General features: G+C 38.7%; 1 protein-coding gene across 1 annotated transcript in view; it reads left to right on the top strand.

The window, feature by feature from the left end:
* RALGAPA2 (Ral GTPase activating protein, alpha subunit 2 (catalytic)) overlaps window positions 1-21,822 on the top strand; it is a 303,038-nt gene that overhangs the window by 210,551 nt on the left and 70,665 nt on the right. The window contains exon 37 of the mRNA XM_012657226.1: window positions 14,723-14,850. Within this exon, the coding sequence (XP_012512680.1) occupies window positions 14,723-14,850 (128 nt within the window). The remainder of the gene's footprint in view (window positions 1-14,722; window positions 14,851-21,822) is intronic.

The following is a 21,822-nucleotide window of genomic DNA, read 5'->3' as shown; positions in this document are numbered from 1 at the left end:
CAGATGGAAGAAAATGTATAGCCTAACTATATTATTAACTCTTAACTCCTGTTTCATCTTTCACAACAATTTGGCTTTTCAGAATTCTTTCTTAATTTATTTTCCTCAGAAGTCATTATGTTTTCCCATTTTTCAGCTGGTCTTTGATATATACATCTTCCTCTCGTTTGCTGTTCTCTCTCCTTTGGCCAACCAGCCTGTGTAAATGTGTACCAAATGGCAAGTAGTAGACCCAGCTTTGTGTCGGGAAGCAAGGCAGTTCTCATTCTCTACCTCTGAGCTACCTCAGCAGGAAGGGCCTTTTGAGTGGAGACAGAGGGCTTTCCAGACCCTTCGGCATGCCGCTTCTGAGCTCCTGCACATGGGCACACACATGTTGGCCATTTAGCCTGGCAAGGGGGGATGGGGTCTCAGAAGCATATAGCACTTCTCTGTGAGAAGGAAACAAAGCCTACTGCCCCAGAATCAGAGAGTCTATTCTTAGAGATGTATTTTCTGTGCTGTATTTGAAATTTATTTGTTTATTGTTTGTCATCATTGGGTTTTTTGCTGTTTTGTTTTCTTCATGAATATTTTCATTACAATTCCACCTTGCTGATTACTAGATTGCTTTTAGTGTAAGCTGTAGGAGGAAGTGCACTTATTTTTTTATAGAATGTATTTTAATTAAACTTTTTAAAAGCATAGTGTTACTAAAGATAGAAGAAGGAAAAGATTATTTTTTCTGATTTTCTTATTTATTTGTTTGTTGTTGTCATAATTGCCTGGACCTGGCAACACTGGATGATTTTAGCGTATGTGTTACTGCTTGATTTTCCTCTTTGAAAATAACGTGCCCACTTTTTCTCCCAGTACTTTCATAAAGGGAAAAGCTCCTTATTACTCACCACTAGTAGAACTGCCCGTCTCATCCTTCTTTGTTCCCATTTGAGTTTTCTCAAGTTTGACTGCTTCCTCTGTGCTACAGTCACGGATATCAGAATGGCTTTTCCCAATCTTTGTAGTTTTAAAATCTTTGTGTTTCAACTGTGGAACCCTTTCCTCAAACCCACCAAATAGAAAACCCCAGAGCCACTCCTGTCACCCTTTTACCCTGGCCTTTCAGGCATCTATCTCCATGAAGCAAAAGACAGTCACAACAGATTTTATTCTGGAAACATGAAAAGGGACAACAGAGTTGGTTAATATCCAGCAGTCAGACCCTTGGGAGCCGGAGTTCTTCATTCAGTCAAGCAGGTAGCTTATATCTATTGAGGCTGCTTTATGCCAGGCACTGTTTCAAAGCCTGGGCATTCCATTCTCCTAGAATCTAAATTTTAGTAAGGGAGATAGCCCATAAATAAGTATATGAATGGCTGTACCGGAGACTTTCCAATAGGGATGGGTGTTTGGGAGAAAGTAAAGCAGAGTGATAGGATGGGCAAGAAGAGAGGCTGCTTTATGTCAGATTGGGGGACTTCTGGTTTCCAGTCCAGCATATAGGGAGCTTGGCAGTGGTCACTCCCATCCTTACAACAAGAAAAAAACTGAATAGACTGAAAATCAATAATTCTTCTTAGACCTATCATAGAATTGACTTCACAGGGCAAACTCCTGTCCCCGAAATCAGAGAGACAGGCAAGGAGATACAGAGAATCACAACTTATTAGAACAGAAGCCCAAGAGCAAAAACCTTTGGGAAACCAAAACCGGGATAGTAATTATAATTGACTAATTGCTGGAGGCTCGGTGTGGACCACTCTGGGAGTTAAAGAGTCAAAGTGGCCAGTCTTAGAGGGACCCTCACACTTTTGTGAGTTTTCCCTCTAGAAGCCCTACCAAGTTCTTACAGTAAAGACTGGAGAAAAATTCACCACGCTTTGGCAGAAAAAGGAGGAAAGTAGCCATTTTGAAATATACCCAAAGCATTCTGTTCTTCTTAACAAGATCTGCCCTCAAGAGAAACTATTTTAACATAGCCTGTCTGACTTGGGGAACGGAAATAGCCAACACCAGCTCCTTCTAGTCTTCCTAGCTAACCTGGGGGTTAGGGGGAGACAAAAAAGCAAAACTGAGAAGCTTTTGTGAAGGTTACAGCCAGGAGCACAGGCTCACTAAAAGACTGAGACCTAATCCCAGGACTATAGAATGCTTCCCCTTCCCCCAGTACCCTACCACCATATCAACAGGCTCCCGTATAACAGCAGGGAATACAGATGAAAGAACTGAATATTGCAGATCTTACTTAAGAAGATTTCTGTAGGGAAATACAAAGATAACATGGGAGATAACAGCAGGGTCATCTGAGGAAATTTTAGCCTCTGGCACCTACATTTACAGCTGCAGAAAATAATGAGCACAGCCTAACTCCTACTATATAAACATAAACCTCACACTACAGACCTTTTTACTTCAGTTCCTTTCACCTGATGCATCTTGTCTAGCTTCCAGTGAAAAATTACAAGACATACTAAAGGCAGAAAACACAATTTGAAGAGACAGAGCAAGCATCAAAACCAACTCAAACATGATAGAGATTTGGGAATTGTCACAGTGGGAATTTAAAATAACTATGGTTAATATGCCAAGGGCACTAATGGAAAAAGTAGATGATAGACAAGAAAAGATAGCTAATGGAAGCAGAGAGATGGAGAGTCCAAGAAAGAATTAAAAGGAAATACTAGAAGTCAAAAACCCTGTAATCGAAATGAAGAATACCTTTGATAGACTCATCAGTAAAATGGACATGGCTCAGCAAAGGACTGTGAGCTTAAAGATATGTCAGTAGAAACCTTGAAACTGGCCGGGCAAAGTGGCTCACACCTGTAATCCTAGCACTTTGGGAGGCTGAGGTGGAAAAATTGCTTGAGGCCAGGAGTTACAGACCAGCCTGGGCAACATAGCAAGACCCTATCTCTACCAAAAAGATTTAAAATTAGCCAGGGTGGTAGCACATACCTGTGGTCCTAGCTATTGTGGAGGCTAAGGCAGGAGGATTGCTTGAGGCCAGGAATTTGAGGTTGCCGTGAGCTATAATCATGCACTCTAGCTCAGGTGACAAGAGTGAGACCCTGTCTCTTGAAAAGAGAAAAGAAGAGAAGAGAAGAGACCTTGAAACTGAAATGCAAAGGGGACAAATGTTGAAAAATCTGAAAAGAACATCTAAGACTTATGGGACAGTTACAAAAAGTGTGACTACATGTAACAGGGATACAAGGAGAAGAAAGAATGAAAAGAAAAGAAATACTTAAAATTTTAATGTCTGAGAAATTTTCAAAATTAATTACAGTCAGATCTGGGAAGTACCAAGAACACCAAGCAGGATAAATACCAAAATATCTACACCTAGGCATATCATATACAAACTGCAGAAAACCAAAAACAGAGAAAATCTTGAAAGAAACCAGAGAAAAAAACGACAGCTACAGGAGAACAAGGATTATAATTAAATAGGACTTATCTTTATCAACTACATAATCAAGAAGAAAGTGGATATATTTAAAGGGAAAGAAAAAAACCACCAATCCAGTGAAATTATTCTTAAAAGTGAAGGAGAAAGACACTCTCAAACAAAAGTTGAGAGAATTTATGGCTAGTAGACCTGCCATGCAATACATGTTAAATTAAATTTATCAAAAAGAAGGAAAATGGTATGTCAGAAGCATGGATCTACATAAAGAAAGGAAGAGCTTTAGAGAAGGAATAAACGAAGGTAAAATGAAACTTTTATTTTTCTTATTCTTAATTGATCAAACAGATAACAGTATGTTCTGAGCCAGGTGCGGTGGCTCATGCCTGTAATCCTAGCACTCTGAGAGGCCGAGGCAGGAGGGTTGCTTGAGCTCAGGAGTTTGAGACCAGCCTAAGTAAGAGTGAGACCCATCTCTATTAAAAAAAAAAAAATTAGAAAAAATTAGCCGAGTATGGTGGTGCAAGCCTGTAGTCCCAGCTACTAGGGAGGCTGAGGCAGAAGATGGCTTGAGCCCAGGAGTTTGAGGTTGCTGTGAGCTAGGCTGACGCCATGGGACTGTGGCCCAGGTAACAGAATGAGACTCTATCTCAAAAAAGTAAAACAAAACAAAAAAAAACCCAATATGTTCCAAATATTACTTGATGGTTATAGCTTATGGATAAGTAAGAAATGACAGCAGTGTTACAAGGATGGGAGGGAGGAATTGGCTGTACTCTGTCATAAGGTGCCTGTGAAGCAGTATAGTATTATTTGAAAGTGGACTTGGATTAATTGTAAATGTATTTTCAAACTCAGGGCAAACACTAAAAAAAGTTAAAAAAAAGAATTATAATTAATATGCTAACAGAGGAAAAAAGTATAATCACATAAAATGCTCAGTTAAAACTAAAGAGGGCACAAAAAGAGTAGAAGACAAAAAAGGAAACAAAGAATAACGGCAATGGGCCGGGCGTGGTGGCTCATGCCTGTAATCCTAGCTCTCTGGGAGGCCGAGGCGGGCGGATTGTTTGAGCTCAGGAGTTTGAAACCAGCCTGAGCAAGAGCAAGACCCCGTCTCTACTAAAAATAGAAAGAAATTAATTGGACAACTAAAAATACATAGAAAAAATTAGCCGGGCATGGGGGCGCATACCTGTAGTCCCAGCTACTAGGGAGGCTGAGGCAGAAGATGGCTTGAGCCCAGGAGTTTGAGGTTGCTGTGAGCTAGGATGATGCCATGGCACTCTAGCCCGGGCAACACAGTGAGACTCTGTCTCAAAAAAAAAAAAAGAAAAGAATTACGGCAATGAATAAAATATAGCAAGATGATAGAGATTAATCAATGTCACTAACCTTTTACATGTCATTGGTCTAAAGTAACAGATAAAGACTGTCAGAGTGGATTAATAAAAGAAAAAACAAAACCCAGCAGTATGTTTTCTATAAGAACATTAAATATAAAGACAGAGATTAAAAGTATAATAAATGGATGGGAAAAGATATACCATGCTAACACTAATCAAAAGAAAGCTGGAGTAACTATTTTAACATCGGACAGAGCTCACTTCAGAGTGAGGGAAATTATCCGGGGTAAAGGGGGCATTACATAATGATTCAGGTGGGTAGAAGCTCCCTGGGGAGGGGGCAATTGAACTGAGCCCACATGAAGCAGGCCAATCAGCCCTCAGCAAGCATCATGCAGAGAGGACAGGAAGAGCAAAGTCCCTGAGATGGGTATGAGCTTCATGAGTCTGAAGAAAGAGGGACTTCCGCAGTAGCCGTTCATGGGCCTTTAAACCCCTTGTCTTTCATTTGTTATCTTTTCTTAGTATAATCTCCTAATTAATCCAAAAATATATCAATATACTTCATTTGGGGCTCCACCTCTTACATCTCCACTTTGCTATCGGGGGTCCCTCAGGAGCTCTCTGCAGCCCTTTGCGTTGTTCTAGCCACAGTCTTTCTGTTTATTTATCTGTAATGCTTTGTCATTAACTAGGCAGAGTTCATGTAACACCAACTAGCACTCAGCTTAATTAATATCTCATGAAATGCATTTTGGAAAACATTGCCTTAGCAAAAAGAGCCAGTCCCACCTCACTTTTTCATTCCTGTTTTACACCATGAATTTCTGCCAATACCCACCAGTCATGTCCACTTCCCACATGAAACCTTCTTTGGCTAGAAAAGAACTCTTCTGTGGTGTCAGAACATTTGATCTCTGTCTTCTCTAAAACTTTTTTCCTTCATTTTTTTTTTTTTTTTGCCTTCTTGAATACATAGTTTTATCTCCCCTGCAGACTACTTACAGGTAAGAGCCCAACTTATTCATATCTGTGTTCCCCCACAGCCCTTAGCAGAACTTTGATGAAAATAAGTAACTACTAAACAGATAACATGTGAAATCTCTGCCCCTGTAGACCCAGAAAGATCTATGTAGTCTACAGAATTTTTAGGCAAAATTTTAGTCTTCTGATTATCCATTTTTCCCAAAATTTATTGTCTAATGTGTTACAGAACTTATTTATATAATATAGAGATAAAAATATATGGAATTAGACATTATCTTTCTCAGAAATATACCTTAAATTTCTCTCATAGTTTTTACCCTTATCTGAAAATTATATAATTTTTCTACCTTGTCTTTCATTAGGACAGTACTACTTGCAACACACTTTTGGGATTAAATGACATTTGAACCTCTCAGTCACTCTGTGAGGTTAGTAGGGCAGATAACATTGCCCCTGTGCTCCGAATATGTACGTAGTTGGTGTAGGTGTAAGTAATTTATCCAAGGGTACTTGGTTCTGAGGGGCCAGACCAATTCCAGAATCTGAATCCCAGTAGACTGAATCTGTTTAAGAGTAGAAAGGTATTAGTTTTCATACCTGTATGCAGATGCTTATTAATGAAGGACAGCTTATCTTGGTATGGTTCTGCATGTCCTGTGTTCACATCACAGGCATATGTGTGTAGTCCGGGAGAAACTCGAATCCTAGACCTTTGTATTAAGTCATCTACTTCTTGCATGATAAAGACAGTGTCCAAAAGCTGGACACAGAAATCATGGTCATATCTTTGTTAGGAACACAATATCTGCAGTTTTTAAATAGGATGAATAACTGACCAAACTAGGTAAGTCAGGCCACCCATACTCTTCATGTATAATTTTCAAGGTGGCCTGGACCTTGGTAGGCCCATACGTGGCAATATTCCAGTTCCAGAAGCTGGAGGTTATCAGTAAGGAATTTGAAGAGAGTACAGTTGTTTGTTTTCCCGCTTTGGAACATCAAAGATGTCTCAGTTGAGTCCTGAAAAGATTAATTCCCACAAATCAAATGGATATTTTAGATCATTTTCTGTGTTCCAAAGATTTTACTTAGTCCTCGCTTCAGCAACTGGACACAGCCTTGTGCTGGCATGCTGGGCGGTGTTGCAACATGAACTTCAGTGTCATCACTTCTCTGCAAAAAGCTTTCTTTGCTTTTGCAATATCTGACCGAGAAGAAAACCTGGGTGTGAAAGTGTCTTTGTCTGGACCCAGGCCTGATAAGGAGAAAGTGTGGGCTTCACTTTCTGCGTTTGCACTTCGCCTCACAGCTCCACTTCTTTAGTCAAGGAACACACAATAGGGGCTCCACGTGCATCTCCTGACTTGCGGCTGGTAAGGAAATTCACTTTGTCAACAGTGATGGAAAATCTCATTAATCCCCAAGCTTTGGTCATCATGCTAGGAGAGGGCACTTACGAGTCACTCAGAAACTTGAGGTGGTTGTGAATATCCATGCTTGGCAGGGGTGAAATGCTGAGTTAAGGTTCTGATTAGGGCTGGTGCTTGATGTGGTCTTCCATTAAATTTCCCACTGAGCGTGGGATCAGGAGGGGTGCCCCAGGAGAACCCTTTCCCCATGCGACTTGTGCAGCAGCAGCACCATTTCCTCTGGGCAGGACCACTCACCCGGTCTACCCTGGAGCTTCCTTTACCTCCTCAGTGTCCAACGGTCTGTGCAGCCTGAAATAGCTGGTGGCAGTTTCTACTTTCAACTCAGGAGAACACTGTGTCATCTTCTGGTAGGAGTGCTGTTCCCTTAAGTACTAAAAACTAAAATCAGAGACTAGCATCATAGGAACAGGAGAAAAAAAATTATATGTGGGTCAGGAGGAGTAAAGTGAGAGGCCCCCACACTAAATCTGAGTATTCTAGCTATGGAAGAAATGCCACCATTTGTTGGTCCCTGGTTCCAAGGACATACCGTATATTATAGGTTAATACCCCATCTCATAGGGCAGTATGTCCAGTTAGCCCTGTAAGTGAGTTTTCGACAATAATCATGCACGTGGGAGGCTGTGTCTTTGTTCACCTTCCGTCAGCTCCACTGGGCCAGTGTGCCTGTGTCACACTGTGTTTCTTACTACAGCTTAGAATACATCTTGCTGTTATTCCTCAAGAATGCCTTGGCTTTTCTTAGTCTTATTTCATTTCTATAAATGTTTTATTAGAGTCAGCTTGTCAAGGTACACACATACATTACATGGAATCCATAAATCATCCCAGGCAGGGAAATCACAACAATATTGAGTCTTCTGGTCCATAAAGAAATACATGATTCCATTTATTTAGATGACTTTAACATCTCTCAATAAAGTTTTGTAATTTTCTTTATACTTTCCTTGTTAGATCTATTCCTATGGACTTCATATTTTTATGCTATTGTAAATAATATCATTTCCTTTTCTAACCATTTTTTGCTAGTGGAAAGAAATGCATTTGGATTTTTATGAATTTATTCCATATATACCAACTTTGATAAACTCTCTTATTAATCCTGACCATTTTCCATAGATTTTTTTTGGAGGTTCTGTGAATACAATCATGTCATCTGAAATAATGATAGTTTTGCTTCTTCCTTTCTAATTCATAATCTTCTATTTCTGTTTCTTGCATTACTGTGTTGGCAGGGATCTCCAGTGCCAGTGTTGATAGATGTGATGTAAGGGGACATTCTTCCCTCCTTCACAGTCTCACACATCAGGCTTTCGATGTTTCATCATTTAGTAGTTGTTGTAGTTTTTGATAGATATTCTTTGACAGATTAAGGAAGTTCCCTTCTATTCCTAGATTGCTAAGAATTTTTCTTTTTCATAAATGAATTCTGAATTTTATGAAACACTTTTTTAAACATCTTTTGAGATGATCATTTAACTTTTCTCATTCAGTCTATTAATGTGGTTAAGCATACAGATTGACTTTTTAATGAAAACCCACATGTGTATTCTTGGGATATATCGAACTTGGTCATGATATTGTATTATTTTTGCACATTATTCAATTGATTTGCTGATACTTTGTTGATATTTTCATATGCGTGTTCATGAATGAGATTGGCCCTTCATTTTGGTATTAAGATTGCACTAGCCTAATAAAATGAGTTTATTTTCTCTTTTCCTATACTCTGGAAGTTTCTCTAAAATAATATTTGTTCTCTGAAGGTTTTGTAGAATTTGCTAGTGACACCATCTGAGCTAGCTTTTCCTTGTTAAAAAATTGTTTTCAACTGTGATTCAATTACTTCAAAGCTCATAGAATTAACCTAGTTTTTATATATCATCTTGTATCTATATTTGCTAAATTATATTTTTCTAGGAATTTGGCCATTTCATCTAAATTCAAATTTATAGGCATAAGCTATGCATATTTTCTAAGTATCTATATGTATCCCTTTTTATTTCTAACGTTAGTTGTTTCTGCTTTCTTTATTTCCTTGATTCGCATTTTCAAAGGCCCATCAATCTTTTTTAGAAGAACCAACTTTTGATCTTGGTTATCCTCTCTTTTGTGTGTTTGTTTTCTATTTCTTTAATTATTACTTTTATCTTTATTGTTTCTTCCCTTCTGGTTTCTTTGAGTTTGATTCTTTTAGTTTTTCAGTAATACTTGAGATGAGTGCCTGACTCATTAAGTTGCAGCATTTATTCCTTTCTAAAGTGAGCATTTAATTCTACACATTCCCTATAGGTACTGCTGTAATATGTTATAATATCTCCTGTTCTCATTATAACTTAGCTTAACATATTGTTAAAGTTCCATTTTGATATTTTGTTGACCCATGAGTTATTTAGAAGTATATTTCTTAATTTCTAAACATAGAGATTTGTGCTAATTATCCTTTTGTTGTTTGTTGTCAATAGCTTTTTGGGCACAGAATATAGATTGGGAAATTTTAACCCCTTGAAATGTATGGAGACTTGCTTTATCACCTACACCAGAGTTTGCTGAACATTATTTGTAAAGGGCCAGATAGTAAATATTCCAGGCTTTGTGGTCCATACATTGTCTGTTCCAATTACTCAACTCTGCTGTTATTGCGCCATAGACAGTATGTAATTGAATGAGTGTGGCTGTGTTCCAATAAAACTTTACTTATAAACTGAAATTTAAATCTCATATAATTTTCACAGGTCAGAAAATACTCTTTTTATTTTTTCCCAACATTTAAAAAGTAAAAAGCATAAAAGCATTCTTAGCTTGCAGGCCATACAAAAATAGATGCCAGGTTGGCATTAGGCCCTGACAACTGTATTTGTGGATCCTCGGCCTACAATATGGTCAGTTTTTAAAAAGCATTCTTTGCATGCTTGAAAAAATGTGTCTTCTGTAACTGTTGGGTAAAGTATTTCATATGTATCCATTAGGATGGGTTTGTTAGTTGTGTTGTTCAAATCCTTTATATTCTCGCTATTTTCTAGAAAATGTTTCCTTTGAAATATATGTATGTTAATGAAGAAAAGAGCACAAATTGTAAGTATACAGCATGATGGATGTTTTTAGAGTGAACACATTCGTGTAATACCACCCCAGATCAAAATATCAGATATTGCCACACCCCAAAAGTCTCTATCATGCTCCGTTCCAATCACTAATCTCCCGAAAAGATGGCCTCTATTCTGACTACTGTCACCATTGATCAGTTTTATCTGTTTTCGAACGTTCTATGAATGGAATTATATAATATGACTTTGTATCTGTTTCTTTCAGTCAGCATTGTATTTGGGTCATTTCCATAATGTTACATGTAGTTACAGTTTGTTCATTTTCATTACTGTGGAATATTCTATTGGGTGGACATACCACAAATTTTTGATTTCATTCTCCTGTGGATGGACCTGGGGGTTATGTCCAGTTTGGTGAATTTTATAACTTGCCTTTTTCACTTTCATGATGAGCAGAATTTCTAGTGTTTTGATAAAGTCCATTTTATTTTCTTTCTTTTATGATTGGTGCCCTTTGTATTTTAAGAAATCCTTGCCTACCTAAGGTTGTGAAGATTTTCTCATGTTTTTTTCCAGAACCTTTATGGTTTTTGCTTTAATAGTTTGGTCTATAATTCATCTCATTTTTGTCTGTGGAATCAGGTGAAGGTCAGGGTTCACTTTTCCATATGGCTATCCAGTTGTTCCAGTGTCTTTATTGAAAAAGACTTCCCCTTCCCCACCAAATTGATATGCTGCCTTTATTGCAAATCAGTTATCATATATATGTGGTTGTATTCTTGGACTCTATATTCTGTTCCATTGAAATATTTATCTTGGTGCTGCTATAATGGTTTCTTAATTATTATAATTTTATAGTATGCCTTGAAATCGGGTAATATAAGTCTTCTTATTATTGTCTTAACTAATTTATGTCTTTTCATTTCCATATGAACTTGGAATTAGCTGGTAAATATCTACAAAAAAAGCTTGCCAGAATTTTGATTGGGTTTTATTGAATCTGTAGCTCAATTGTAGAAAAACTGACATCTTAGAAATACTGAAATTTCTAGTCCAAGAACATTGTACCTCTTTCTATTTATTTAGATTATCTTTAATTTATCTCAGCACTGTTTGGTAGTTTTCAGTATAGATGCCTTGTAAATATTTTGTCAAATTTATTCTAGGTTTTTGATGCTATTATAAATAGCATTTTTAAATGTTATTTTTCAATTGTTGGTTGCTAAGATTAAGAAATATAACTGATTTGGGGGATATATTGTATCCTGAAACTTATCAGAATTCACTTATTAGTTCTAGATAAATTCCTTTGGACTTTTCATGTACATAATCATGTTAATCTGTGAATAAAAATAATGTTACTTCTTTCTTGAACTCCTGGCTTCAAGCAGTCCTCCTACCTCAGACTCTCGAAGTGCTGGGATTAAGCCACCATGCCCAGCCAATTTTACTTATTTCTAATTTTTATGTTCCTTTCTTCTCCCTCTCCCTTTTCTTTCTTTCTCTTATATTTCCTTGTTGTAATGACTAGGACTTTCAGAAATGTTGAGTAGAAGAGGTGAGCATAGTCATCCTTGCCTTTTCAGATCCTTGGTAGAAAACATCTAATATTTCATCATTAATTATGATATCGTATTTTTTCCCTTTAAGATTTCATTAAATTGAGGCAGTTTCCTTTTATTCCCAGTTTTCTGAGAGTTTTTGTTCTGTTTGGTTTTTTAAATCATGAATGAGAATTGAATTTTATCTAATACTTATTCTGTATCTGTTAAGAAAGTAGTATAGTTTTTCTTCTGTATTCTGTTAATGTGGTAAATTGCATTGATGGATTTATGAATGTTAAAACACCCTTGAGCTCCTATAAAAAATTCCACTTGGTCAAGATATATTGTCCCTTTTTTATATTGCTGAATTAATTTGCTAAAAATTTGTAAAGGATTTTTGCATCTTTGCTGAGGAATATCAGTCCATAGTTTTCTTATCATGTCAGCTCCTCATGGGTAACAACAGTCTCATTCACTGTTGTATCCCAAACCCCTCCCCTCATGCCAGTGACAGAAAGGGTGTTTTAGAAATAAATAATTGTTGAGAGAATTCAAAAGACCTGGGATGGAGACTCACATTCATTAATTTAAATTGTTTAAGATATTAATTTCACTCATCTAGCAGGTGTTTGCATTCTAACTGTGTGCCGGGTGCAGTGCTAATCATTGGAAATTTTCCTCTTCCATCTCTAGCCATTCCTTCTCTGTCTTCTCTTCTAATTGTTTTTCATGTCTCCAACCTCTGAACATTGGAGAGCCAGAGGATATAGTCCTTGAGCTGCTTCTCTTGCTCTTTTGGTGATGTCATCTAATCTCATGGCTAGAAACACCATCTGTAAATGAATGACTCTTATATTTATATTGCTAGCCCGGGCCTCTCCTCTGACTTCCAGCCTGGTATATCCACGCCCCTCATCAATACGTCCTTGCTGGGTACCTAATAGCCATCTCTAACTTAGCATGTCTAAAATTGAACTAATGAGGCTCCCTCTCAGTCTTCTCCACTTTAGGAAAAAGTAGCTCCAGCCTTCCAATTGCCAGACCAGAAACCGTGGCGTCATCCTTGAAAACCTCTCTCTCTCTCACCTCATTAACAATCTTCAACAAATCCTGTCAACTCTACCCTCAAAATACAGCCAGAAACCCACCACAATTCCCCACTTCCCCTGCTACCATTCTGATCCAATCCATCATCATCTCTTGTGGAATTATTCAGTAGTTCCCCAGCTGGTCTCAGTAATTCCCCTTTGTAGTTTTCCCAACACAGGGGCCAGAACATTACCTTTAAATTGTAGGTTAGGCCAGAGCATGGTGGCTCACACCTGTAATCCTAGCACTCTGGGAGGCCGAGGCGGGCGGATTGTTTGAGCTCAGGAGTTCAAGACCAGCCTGAGCAAGAGTGAGACCCCCCCCCCCCCTCTACTAAAAAAAATAGAAAGAAATTATCTGGACAACTAAAAATATATAGAAAAAATTAGCCGGGCATGGTGGCGCATGCCTGTAGTCCCAGCTACTCCGGAGGCTGAGGCAGTAGGATCGCTTGAGCCCAGGAGTTTGAGGTTGCTGTGAGCTAGGCTGATGCCACGGCACTCTAGCCTGGGCAACAGAGTGAGACTCTGTCTCAAAAAAAAAACAAAATGTATGTAGATCATATCCTCTACTTCCCTAAACCCTCTAAGTGGTTTCTGTCTTGCTCAGAGTAGAAATCCAGAACCCTAAAATTTCCTACAAGGCCCCTCTTTTGTCACCTGTCCAACTTTATCTCCTTCTGTTCTTTCTTTCACTCACTTAGCTCTAGCCACTGTGGCTTCCTTGCTCTTGCATAAACATACTAATTCCACTTCCAGCACAAGCGCTGTGCATTTGCTGTTCCTTTGCTTGGAATTTCTTCCATCAGATGTCCTCAAAGCTTGTGGTTGATTCCCTCACTTCCTTTAGGTCTTTACTGAAATGTTATCTTCTCCTTAAAGTGTTCCCCTGGTTATTTGATTAAATTAGAGACCTCCCACACACACCAAAAAAAAAAAATTCTATTGTTCTTCCCTGTTTTATTTTTCACCTTAGCACTTTTACTACCTGTCATTTATTTTATATGTTTGTACTGCTTATTCTCTTAAAGCTCCAAGAAACTTTAAGGTCAATGAAATCAGGGCTTTTTGTATTATTTGCTGCCTTGTCCCCAATGACTAGAACAGCATCTATCACAATAATACATATTTTTGAATAAATAAATGAGTGAAAAAGTGAATGAATATAAGATTTTAAAGGCAGACCCAGTCATGGAGCTTACAATCTTCCTATCAATGAATGGAGTTAGTGAAATTCTAATGGGGAAAAAAAAAATGAAAGCTAAGAAAGAAATCCAAAACAGGCGCAAAAACTTTGTGGGTTGCCCACATGGTAGAAATGGCTACGGAAAGCCAATTCTCTATTAAGGAAGTAGAAAGAGATAAGAATAATTCAGTGTCTTGGAAGGAGAGGGGTAAAAGTTCAAGAAGAATGAGGACTGTAAATAAGACCTTGCGGTTGTTGACGGGGATAGTGATCATCTCCTTTAGGAGTTAATGTGCATCGGAACCCATGACAGGAACATTACCAATTCCAAAACTGGTGTCAAGAGAATGCAAGGCTAGTGTTGTGCAGTGAAGCGTATCTGTGTACCATGCATAATCGACATGTCGTAAGCACTTAGCAAGAGTAATGTCATTTCTGTAAATAATAGCAGAAGAAAAAAAAATAACCTGGTGATAATTTATTATTGAAAGTTTTGCTGGAGAGTTCCTAGTAGAGGGGCGTTGTGGAGCAATCCTGCTTCACCTGAAAGCCCTTGACCTGTGTCCAATTGAGGGAAACTGCTTTGTGAGTGACAGCCTTGTACACATTTCAGGTCTCAGACATCAATCAGCTGTTCTCATAGCTTTGATTTGACTTTTACTCGTTTTTGAAAATTAAGTATTTTTCCATTTTGAATCAACAGATTCCATTTTTTGGGCCTCTGTTTGATGGAGCCATAGTCAGTGGGAAGCTGCTGCCAAGCCTTATATGTGCCACTTGCATCAATGCCAGCAGGGCTGTGAAGTGCCTCATCCCACTCTACCAGAGCTTGTATCTTTTTGCTTTAAATTCGTAACTGATTAACCATGCCAGAATCGAGATTCCTGTCAGTTTTTCATCAGAGGTAAGTATTAAAACCTAAGTTGAAGAGGGAAGAATTTTTTTTAATCTATGTTGAAAATAACATAATGTGATTTTCATACCATTTGTTAATTTATATTAAATGTAATAATTTTGCACTGCATTGAACTTAAGAAGAATTTATTTTTATAATTTACACACATAAGTTTGTGTCTGAGAAGCTGTGACTATCATGAGATGCTCCTATTTCCTTAGGTATTTTTTGCCAAATTCAGTCTCTTCCTGTATCCTCTCTATTTGTTGCAGTCCATTGTGTATCAGGTGGAATGGTGAGCAAAATGTAACAGTCTCATTCAGGGCGCCTACCAGAAACCAGAAGCAAATGAAATGACTCTAATAAATCAAAGAATGTGGCAAGTGCCACCTGAGAAGTGCAAATAGAGTCCTGGAAGGTCAGAGGAGGGAGAAATTGCATCTGGTTGGGAAGAGAGGGAAAGGCATTCTTAACAAAGTTGTATTTGGACTCAACAGTAAGAATAGCTAGAAATTCTTTTGTTATTTCCCCATATCATTAATATATCTTTCTCTAGTTCCTCATTTTGTTTCTAAAAATAAATTTCACTTTTGTAATTTTTTTCTCAAACATTAATTGGCATGCTGTAATCCTTAAATCCAAACATGACCTCAGACTATAAGAAAAAGAGATTAAGATGAGTGACTTCATAAAATTGCTGCAAAAAATATCTGACCTCCTGATAATATTTAGAATCTCTTAGTTTATGATTGGTATTGATAATGATTAAAAAATGTATTGTGTTTGACCTCTTTATGTATAGTTCTCCCAACCTAATAGTAAGTGATTCGATGCTAGCGGATAGGGGTGAGGGTGGGTAAGAAATACACTGTGTGAATAGATACAGTTCATGAAAAATACCTTTCATTAAAATCCCGGTCACTTCATTGACTGATATTCTGCCTTTAGATTTAAAAAAAAAATACATATGCCATGTGGCAACTTAGAATTATCATAGAAATTAGTGGTAGAAAAGAGCTATTAGGTCCCATCTGGTCCCTCCCCTGGGGGCCAGGGCAGCATTATTCCCTTCAGTGTACTCTCTCGTGCTTTGTCCAGGTTGGGGGTGAGTGTTTTGGAGTTGGCATTCTCTGCAGTGATTTCTACAACACTCTAGACTTAATCTTATGCCTGGTGTCGATTCAGCCTTGAGCATGGAGTTTTCATTTCACATGCTATTAAAAAGAGCTTCTTGGCAGAAATGAGAAAGACCTATTCAGTGATTGGCTTGTCAGTTTGCATGTCAACTGGGACAAGCTGGACAGTCGTCAGTCAAGTATATTGGACCAAGACAACAAAAAAATATTACTTTGCAAATAAGAAAATTCCATTTTATATTAAGTCCATTATGATTTTTATCACATCACCTTCTTCACTTATTGAACTTCTCATTATAAAATACTTGCTTTGTTATTTTGTTGACACTGCTTTCTCAAATAAGAATTAATATGGAACCATTGGAGTAATCAGGTTTAGGGAGAACAATATTTTAGAAAGTTCAAAGGATAGTATTCAGCATCGCTTCAAAAATTGCTTAAGGAATCACATCAGGATTAATGTGGATACCAGCTAGGCCTCTGATGCTAATGTGGGTTAGTAAATATACTCTAAACCAGTGGTCCCCAACCTTTTTGGCACTGGGGATGGGTTTCATGGAAGACAATTTTTCCGCGGACCAGGGTAGAGGATGATTTCAAGATGATTCAAGCGCATTACATTTATTGTGCAGTCAAACCTCTCTGCTAACGATAATCTGTATTTGCAGCTGCTCCCCAGTACTAGCATCACTGCCTCAGCTCCACCTCAGATCATCAGGCATTAGATTCTCATAAGGAGCACACACTCCTTTGAGAATCTAATGCCCCTGCTGATCTGACAGGAGGTGGAACTTTTACAGTGATGCAAGCGATGAGGAGCGACTGTAAATACAGATGAAGCTTCACTCACTCACCTGCCTCTCACCTCCTGCTGTGCAGCCCAGTTCTTAACAGGCCACAGATGGGTACCAGTCCACGACCCAGGGGCTGGGGACTGCACCTCTAAACCATAAAACAGCCAACTTGACATCACAGAGGACAACTTAGTAGAGAAATTAGGAAAAAGAAAGTAACGAAACCTATTATGTTGACCATTATAAAAATTTTAAACATTTTTCTTATACTTTGAGAAGATTTAATTGGTGCTATTCAAGTAAATTATTGAAAACAAAAATTGAAATGTTATACATTAAAAACTTTGCAATCATTTAACTATTCTTTAATTTTTGTCTGCAGAAGAGCTAATATTCAGGCCAGAAATGAGGGATATAATAAAAAGAGAAAATGAGAAAAAAGGAAAAAATATGAAAAAAGGGAGAATTTTAAAAATATTTTTGTTCTTTAAAAAAATTACTAATTGCTAATTTTTAAAACTCTCTCTATATGTATGTGCCTGCCTAAGCTATTAATAATTAATTGTTAAAACATCCAGGTCAACATGCTTTGGCAAAAGTCTAAACTCATTTGATTATGTCACACCTGATTACCTGATGTCTAGAATTTGCTGCCACATTGAGATAAGTCTTAGATTTGAATTTAGAAAACTTGAATAACCTAACAAATCCTAACTGTGGATGTCTGATTTCATTTATTCATTTACCAAACAAACTGTTACTATGGACTCACTATCCTCCAGGTCCAGTGCTAAGAGCTGGGGCTATAGCAGGGGGCAAGGTAGGCCAGGTTCGTGCCCATGTGCTTCACAGAGAAGTCGAACACACTAATAAATACATACGTGAATTGGGAGAAGTTATGTAAAGAAATTAAATAGAGAGTTAGGGTGAAAAAGAATTAGGGCAGGCAAAGGCCTCTGAAGAGAGAGCATTTAGGCTGAGATTGGAGGGCTGCGAGGGAAGCTGTCCTCAGAGAGCAGGGGTGGTATTTCAGGCAGAGGGTATAAGGACTCAGTGTTTTCCAGTGGTAAGCTTGAGTCTTTTCAGGATTGTGTACATATTCAAGTCCATCAGGGTGCCTGTGATGGGCCCAAGAGCCAGATTCCAGCAGAGATGGCTTTGTGGTTGATCCCCAAGGAAGCCGAGCTTCCCTATCTCACTCTGCTCACGCCCACCTTGGAAGTTTCATCTTAGTGCGGCATCCTGGCATTAACACCCAACACTGCCTGATGCGAGGTGCCATAGGTAGGAAGGAAGTATAGGCTTCACCACCCCAAGCCTGTGCAAGCCCCACAAGGGCTAAGGAGATCAGCAGTACTTTGGACACAACTAGAACCTGGGCCAGCTACATAACCTGTGGGTACCAGCACAGAATGAAAATGTGGGGCCCCTTTTTCAAAAAGCAGGAAAAAGTACCCTTAAAGGTACTAAAATATAAAGCTTTTTCCATTCTTCTATAATCTCTTGACTTGTTATGGTTTTCTTTAATTTGCTGTTCCGTGTTATTCTAAGTAAAGAAATATTAAAAATTTAAATTATTAGCATTAATGTTACCACTCTTCTTGCATCCAAGTACTAACCAGACATGACCGTGCTTATTAGCTTCTGAGATCACACAAGGTTAGGCATGTTCAGGGTGGTATGGCCATAGACATATCACTCTTCTTTATATTGTACAATTCCGGGTTAATATGCAGATATATGAATATTTAGTTCATATATGGAATCACCAAAATTATGCAATTCATATATCATAGCTCATGCGTGTGTATATATTTTGCTCTTACCAGACAAGTGGGAACATCACATAAAACAGTATTTCACTCTTTCACGTGCACATATTCTACCAGTACTGTCTACCATCACTTTATTGATGAGTAAGGAAGGATGGACAGGAAAAGAGACTATGAGTCATCCTGATTTTTCCTTCCCTTCTGTATCACCATTTTCAGAGTAAGTGGTCGGCTAATACAGGGAAGAAACACCACTGAGAAAGGATGCGATAGGGTTCCTTGGTCGTTCATGTTTCTCAGGGCGCTATTGCTTTCCTTCTGCATTCAAAGTAAGTTCTGGTTTAGAAGAAGAGTGTGGCCCCCCAGGGTAGTCAGCTCCACTGAACATTCAATCACAGGGGAAACACACTTCCCATGTGCAGCTATGCAGGTCACACACCCCTGCAGCCCTGCCTACCGCCCCTCCTGAAAGCCTCCAGACATGCTGGAGAACTCTCTTCCTGGGTGTTCGTTAGAGTTGATTCCCTTCCTAACGCCTGGTGGTATATCCCTTGGCAAAATTATGTTGACATATGAACCCGGACCCGTTAAGGAGTGAAGCAGCTTGCGTGCACAGCCCTAGAAGAAAAGTTCATGTAAGAGACAAAAAATCTGAGAAAGAATTACTATCCTGTTCCCCTGAGATACCAGGTGCAGCGGTGAGTGCTGACAAAAAAAGGGAAATTTCTTTGTCAACTCAGGCCGTTTTATATGGGAACCCTGTCTCCCCATTTTCTCTCTAATACTGAGATTACAACTTGTTATGTAGAACATTGCTAAACTGCTCATTTCATCCAATGTCACTTACTTCCTGGGTATCAGAATCACTGTTTTATGAACAAAGGACGTGTTGTTGAGACCTTCTATAAATCTTTTAGAAAGGGAGCACTTGCTTTCTTGTATTGACCATACATAGCCAAACACTGAACCTGATGACAAATAAAGAACCAATAGATTACTCTGGGGTCGTTATTCTTATCTACCTGTCCCCTTCCCAGCTAATGACTGATATTTAACTTCCTTAAAATAGTGTCAGTTGGGATTTAGTTTCATATAATATTTAACTAGAAGTAGAAATGTGGGCAGCTGTATATTAATTTTGTTCAGTAATGTTCAAGAAAATAAACTTTACTGATTGAAGATGGGGGACATTGCTGGAGCAAATTTGCCCTTTTTGTATCTTTTTGAGCAGTAAATCTAGCTTAGACTCAATAGCAAAGGAGTTCTTGTTTGAGGGACCTTGGCTAAATGATCAAACAATTGGAACTATGTGGCAAAGGCACATAGAAGACTGAAAAATACCGTTGTTTTACATGATCAAAAGAAAAAAAGTGAACACAGTAGGGATGTGTTTGGAAAGCACCCTTGGTAACATATCAGCCTAGCCCCTTTGTCCCTCCGGGGTTTTCCTGTGACATCCTCAGCAGGCAAAATCAAATCTGTCAAGTGGAGCCTTCGTCCAGTGGCCACTGCTCTTCTGAGCAGTGAGGGCCAACTCACCTGCCATCTGCTTTTTCTGTCCCTCATGGGCAATCAGAAGGCCTATTCCTGTGCCTAGAGGGTTGTAAACGGGAAGCCTGCCACATGTTATGTTTACAGTTCCCAAGCCAACTAAAGATTCCAAAATCAAACCATGGTCAGCTGATAGAAGTTTCCAAAACCATTTGAGCTAGGGCTTTCATTCTCCTCATCAGATAACTTGTTTCAGGGAAAGGGTTGCCACACAGTATGCAGTGTGTCCATTAGGAATTCACCCTGAATCAGACAGATGGTGGCTTTTTAAAATAAACGTCCGCTTCAATAGAACAATAGTCTAAATGGCATTCACCATCTCTACTCTCTATAACTATCAGCATTTGGTGGAGAGAACTGAGCTGCCTAAGAAAAAGTAATTTTGTGTCTCATTCTTTCACAAGTGAAATTTAGTTTCATTTTCTATTAACAGAAATATCTGATAATACCAGACTTTCTCTCTTAGACCCATGACTTTTAATGTCATTGCTAAAGTCTGCTCTGACTTTACACGTCTTCAGAAATGACCCCTCTCCCTCAAATGTTAGCAACCCTGTTTCTTTCTTCTCCAGTGGGATTTTTAGTTCTTGTTTCTGGGCGGACCTCTAATTTCTTCCTTTCATCTCTGTACACTTCAGAAAAGAAGTGGCAGCATGTGTTGTATTTTGCCATGCAGAGCCGGTTATGCGTCTGTCAACATTTACAGTTTCCCCGCCACTTGCTAAGCACTGTCCTAACCACTAGGAATAGAAATATGAATAAAGTATTCCAAATGAGGGGACAGTGTTTGCTCATGGACTAAGCTTTGAAAGAACACCTCACATTTGAGAATGACAGATATATTCTGTATAGCAGAGTAAAGGATGGATACACACACATACACAAACCAAGGATGGAGGTGATGAAAACATTGATGGGGCTGTGGAAGGAATTCTGAGAGAGTTGGGCCTGAGTGAAGACAGTGGCAGAGGATGGATTGGATATCTGTGTAAGGAGGTGGACCGAGTCAGTGTGGGACCTGCTGGATTGACAGAGGTAGGGAGGGTGAAAAGAGAATCACAGAACTCTCTGAAGCGTTTGAAGAGTAGGCTTGGAAGGAGGAGGTGGAGATAGAGAAAGGCAGAAGAAAATGAGAGAAAGTGGTTTCCCAGGAATGCAAGGAAGAGAGAAATGAAGGGTTGCTTCTAGCAGACTGGTCAAGAAAGACACATCCTACTGGATGGTCTTATCCATGACTGGTTCCAGCAGTCTCAAGTCTTCACCTGGAGGACTGGGTATATGAGGACCTAGAACTGAATTACTGCAAGGGAAGAGGTAAAAACGTATCAGACAATAGCAGCACCAAAAAAAGAAAACACCTCAAGTGCCTGTGAGTGGAACGTGCATGGGAGAGGGGCTGGGTAAGAGCAGCAGCCACAATGGAGTCATACCCCAGGTGGGAGGGGGATGGACAAACTTTTCTAATCCAAATTTCTAAACAGACCTGAAGCAAAATACAGTTATAATGGGGATTTCTACTACTTGATATTAGCTCCAAGGTACATTCAACTAAAGGTGACAAGCATTTGATAAATTCTTGGCTGGTATACACTCTTACTTCTCAGAAGGCAAAGGAAACAAACAAGGGGAACTACTAATTTGTTTTAAATACATTT

Source organism: Propithecus coquereli, unplaced genomic scaffold (genome assembly GCF_000956105.1).
Source record: "Propithecus coquereli isolate 6110/MARCELLA unplaced genomic scaffold, Pcoq_1.0 Scaffold533, whole genome shotgun sequence".
NCBI classification, from domain to species: domain Eukaryota; kingdom Metazoa; phylum Chordata; class Mammalia; order Primates; family Indriidae; genus Propithecus; species Propithecus coquereli.
Note: the sequence above shows the minus strand (reverse complement) of the source record. Positions and strands in the feature narration are given on the sequence as shown.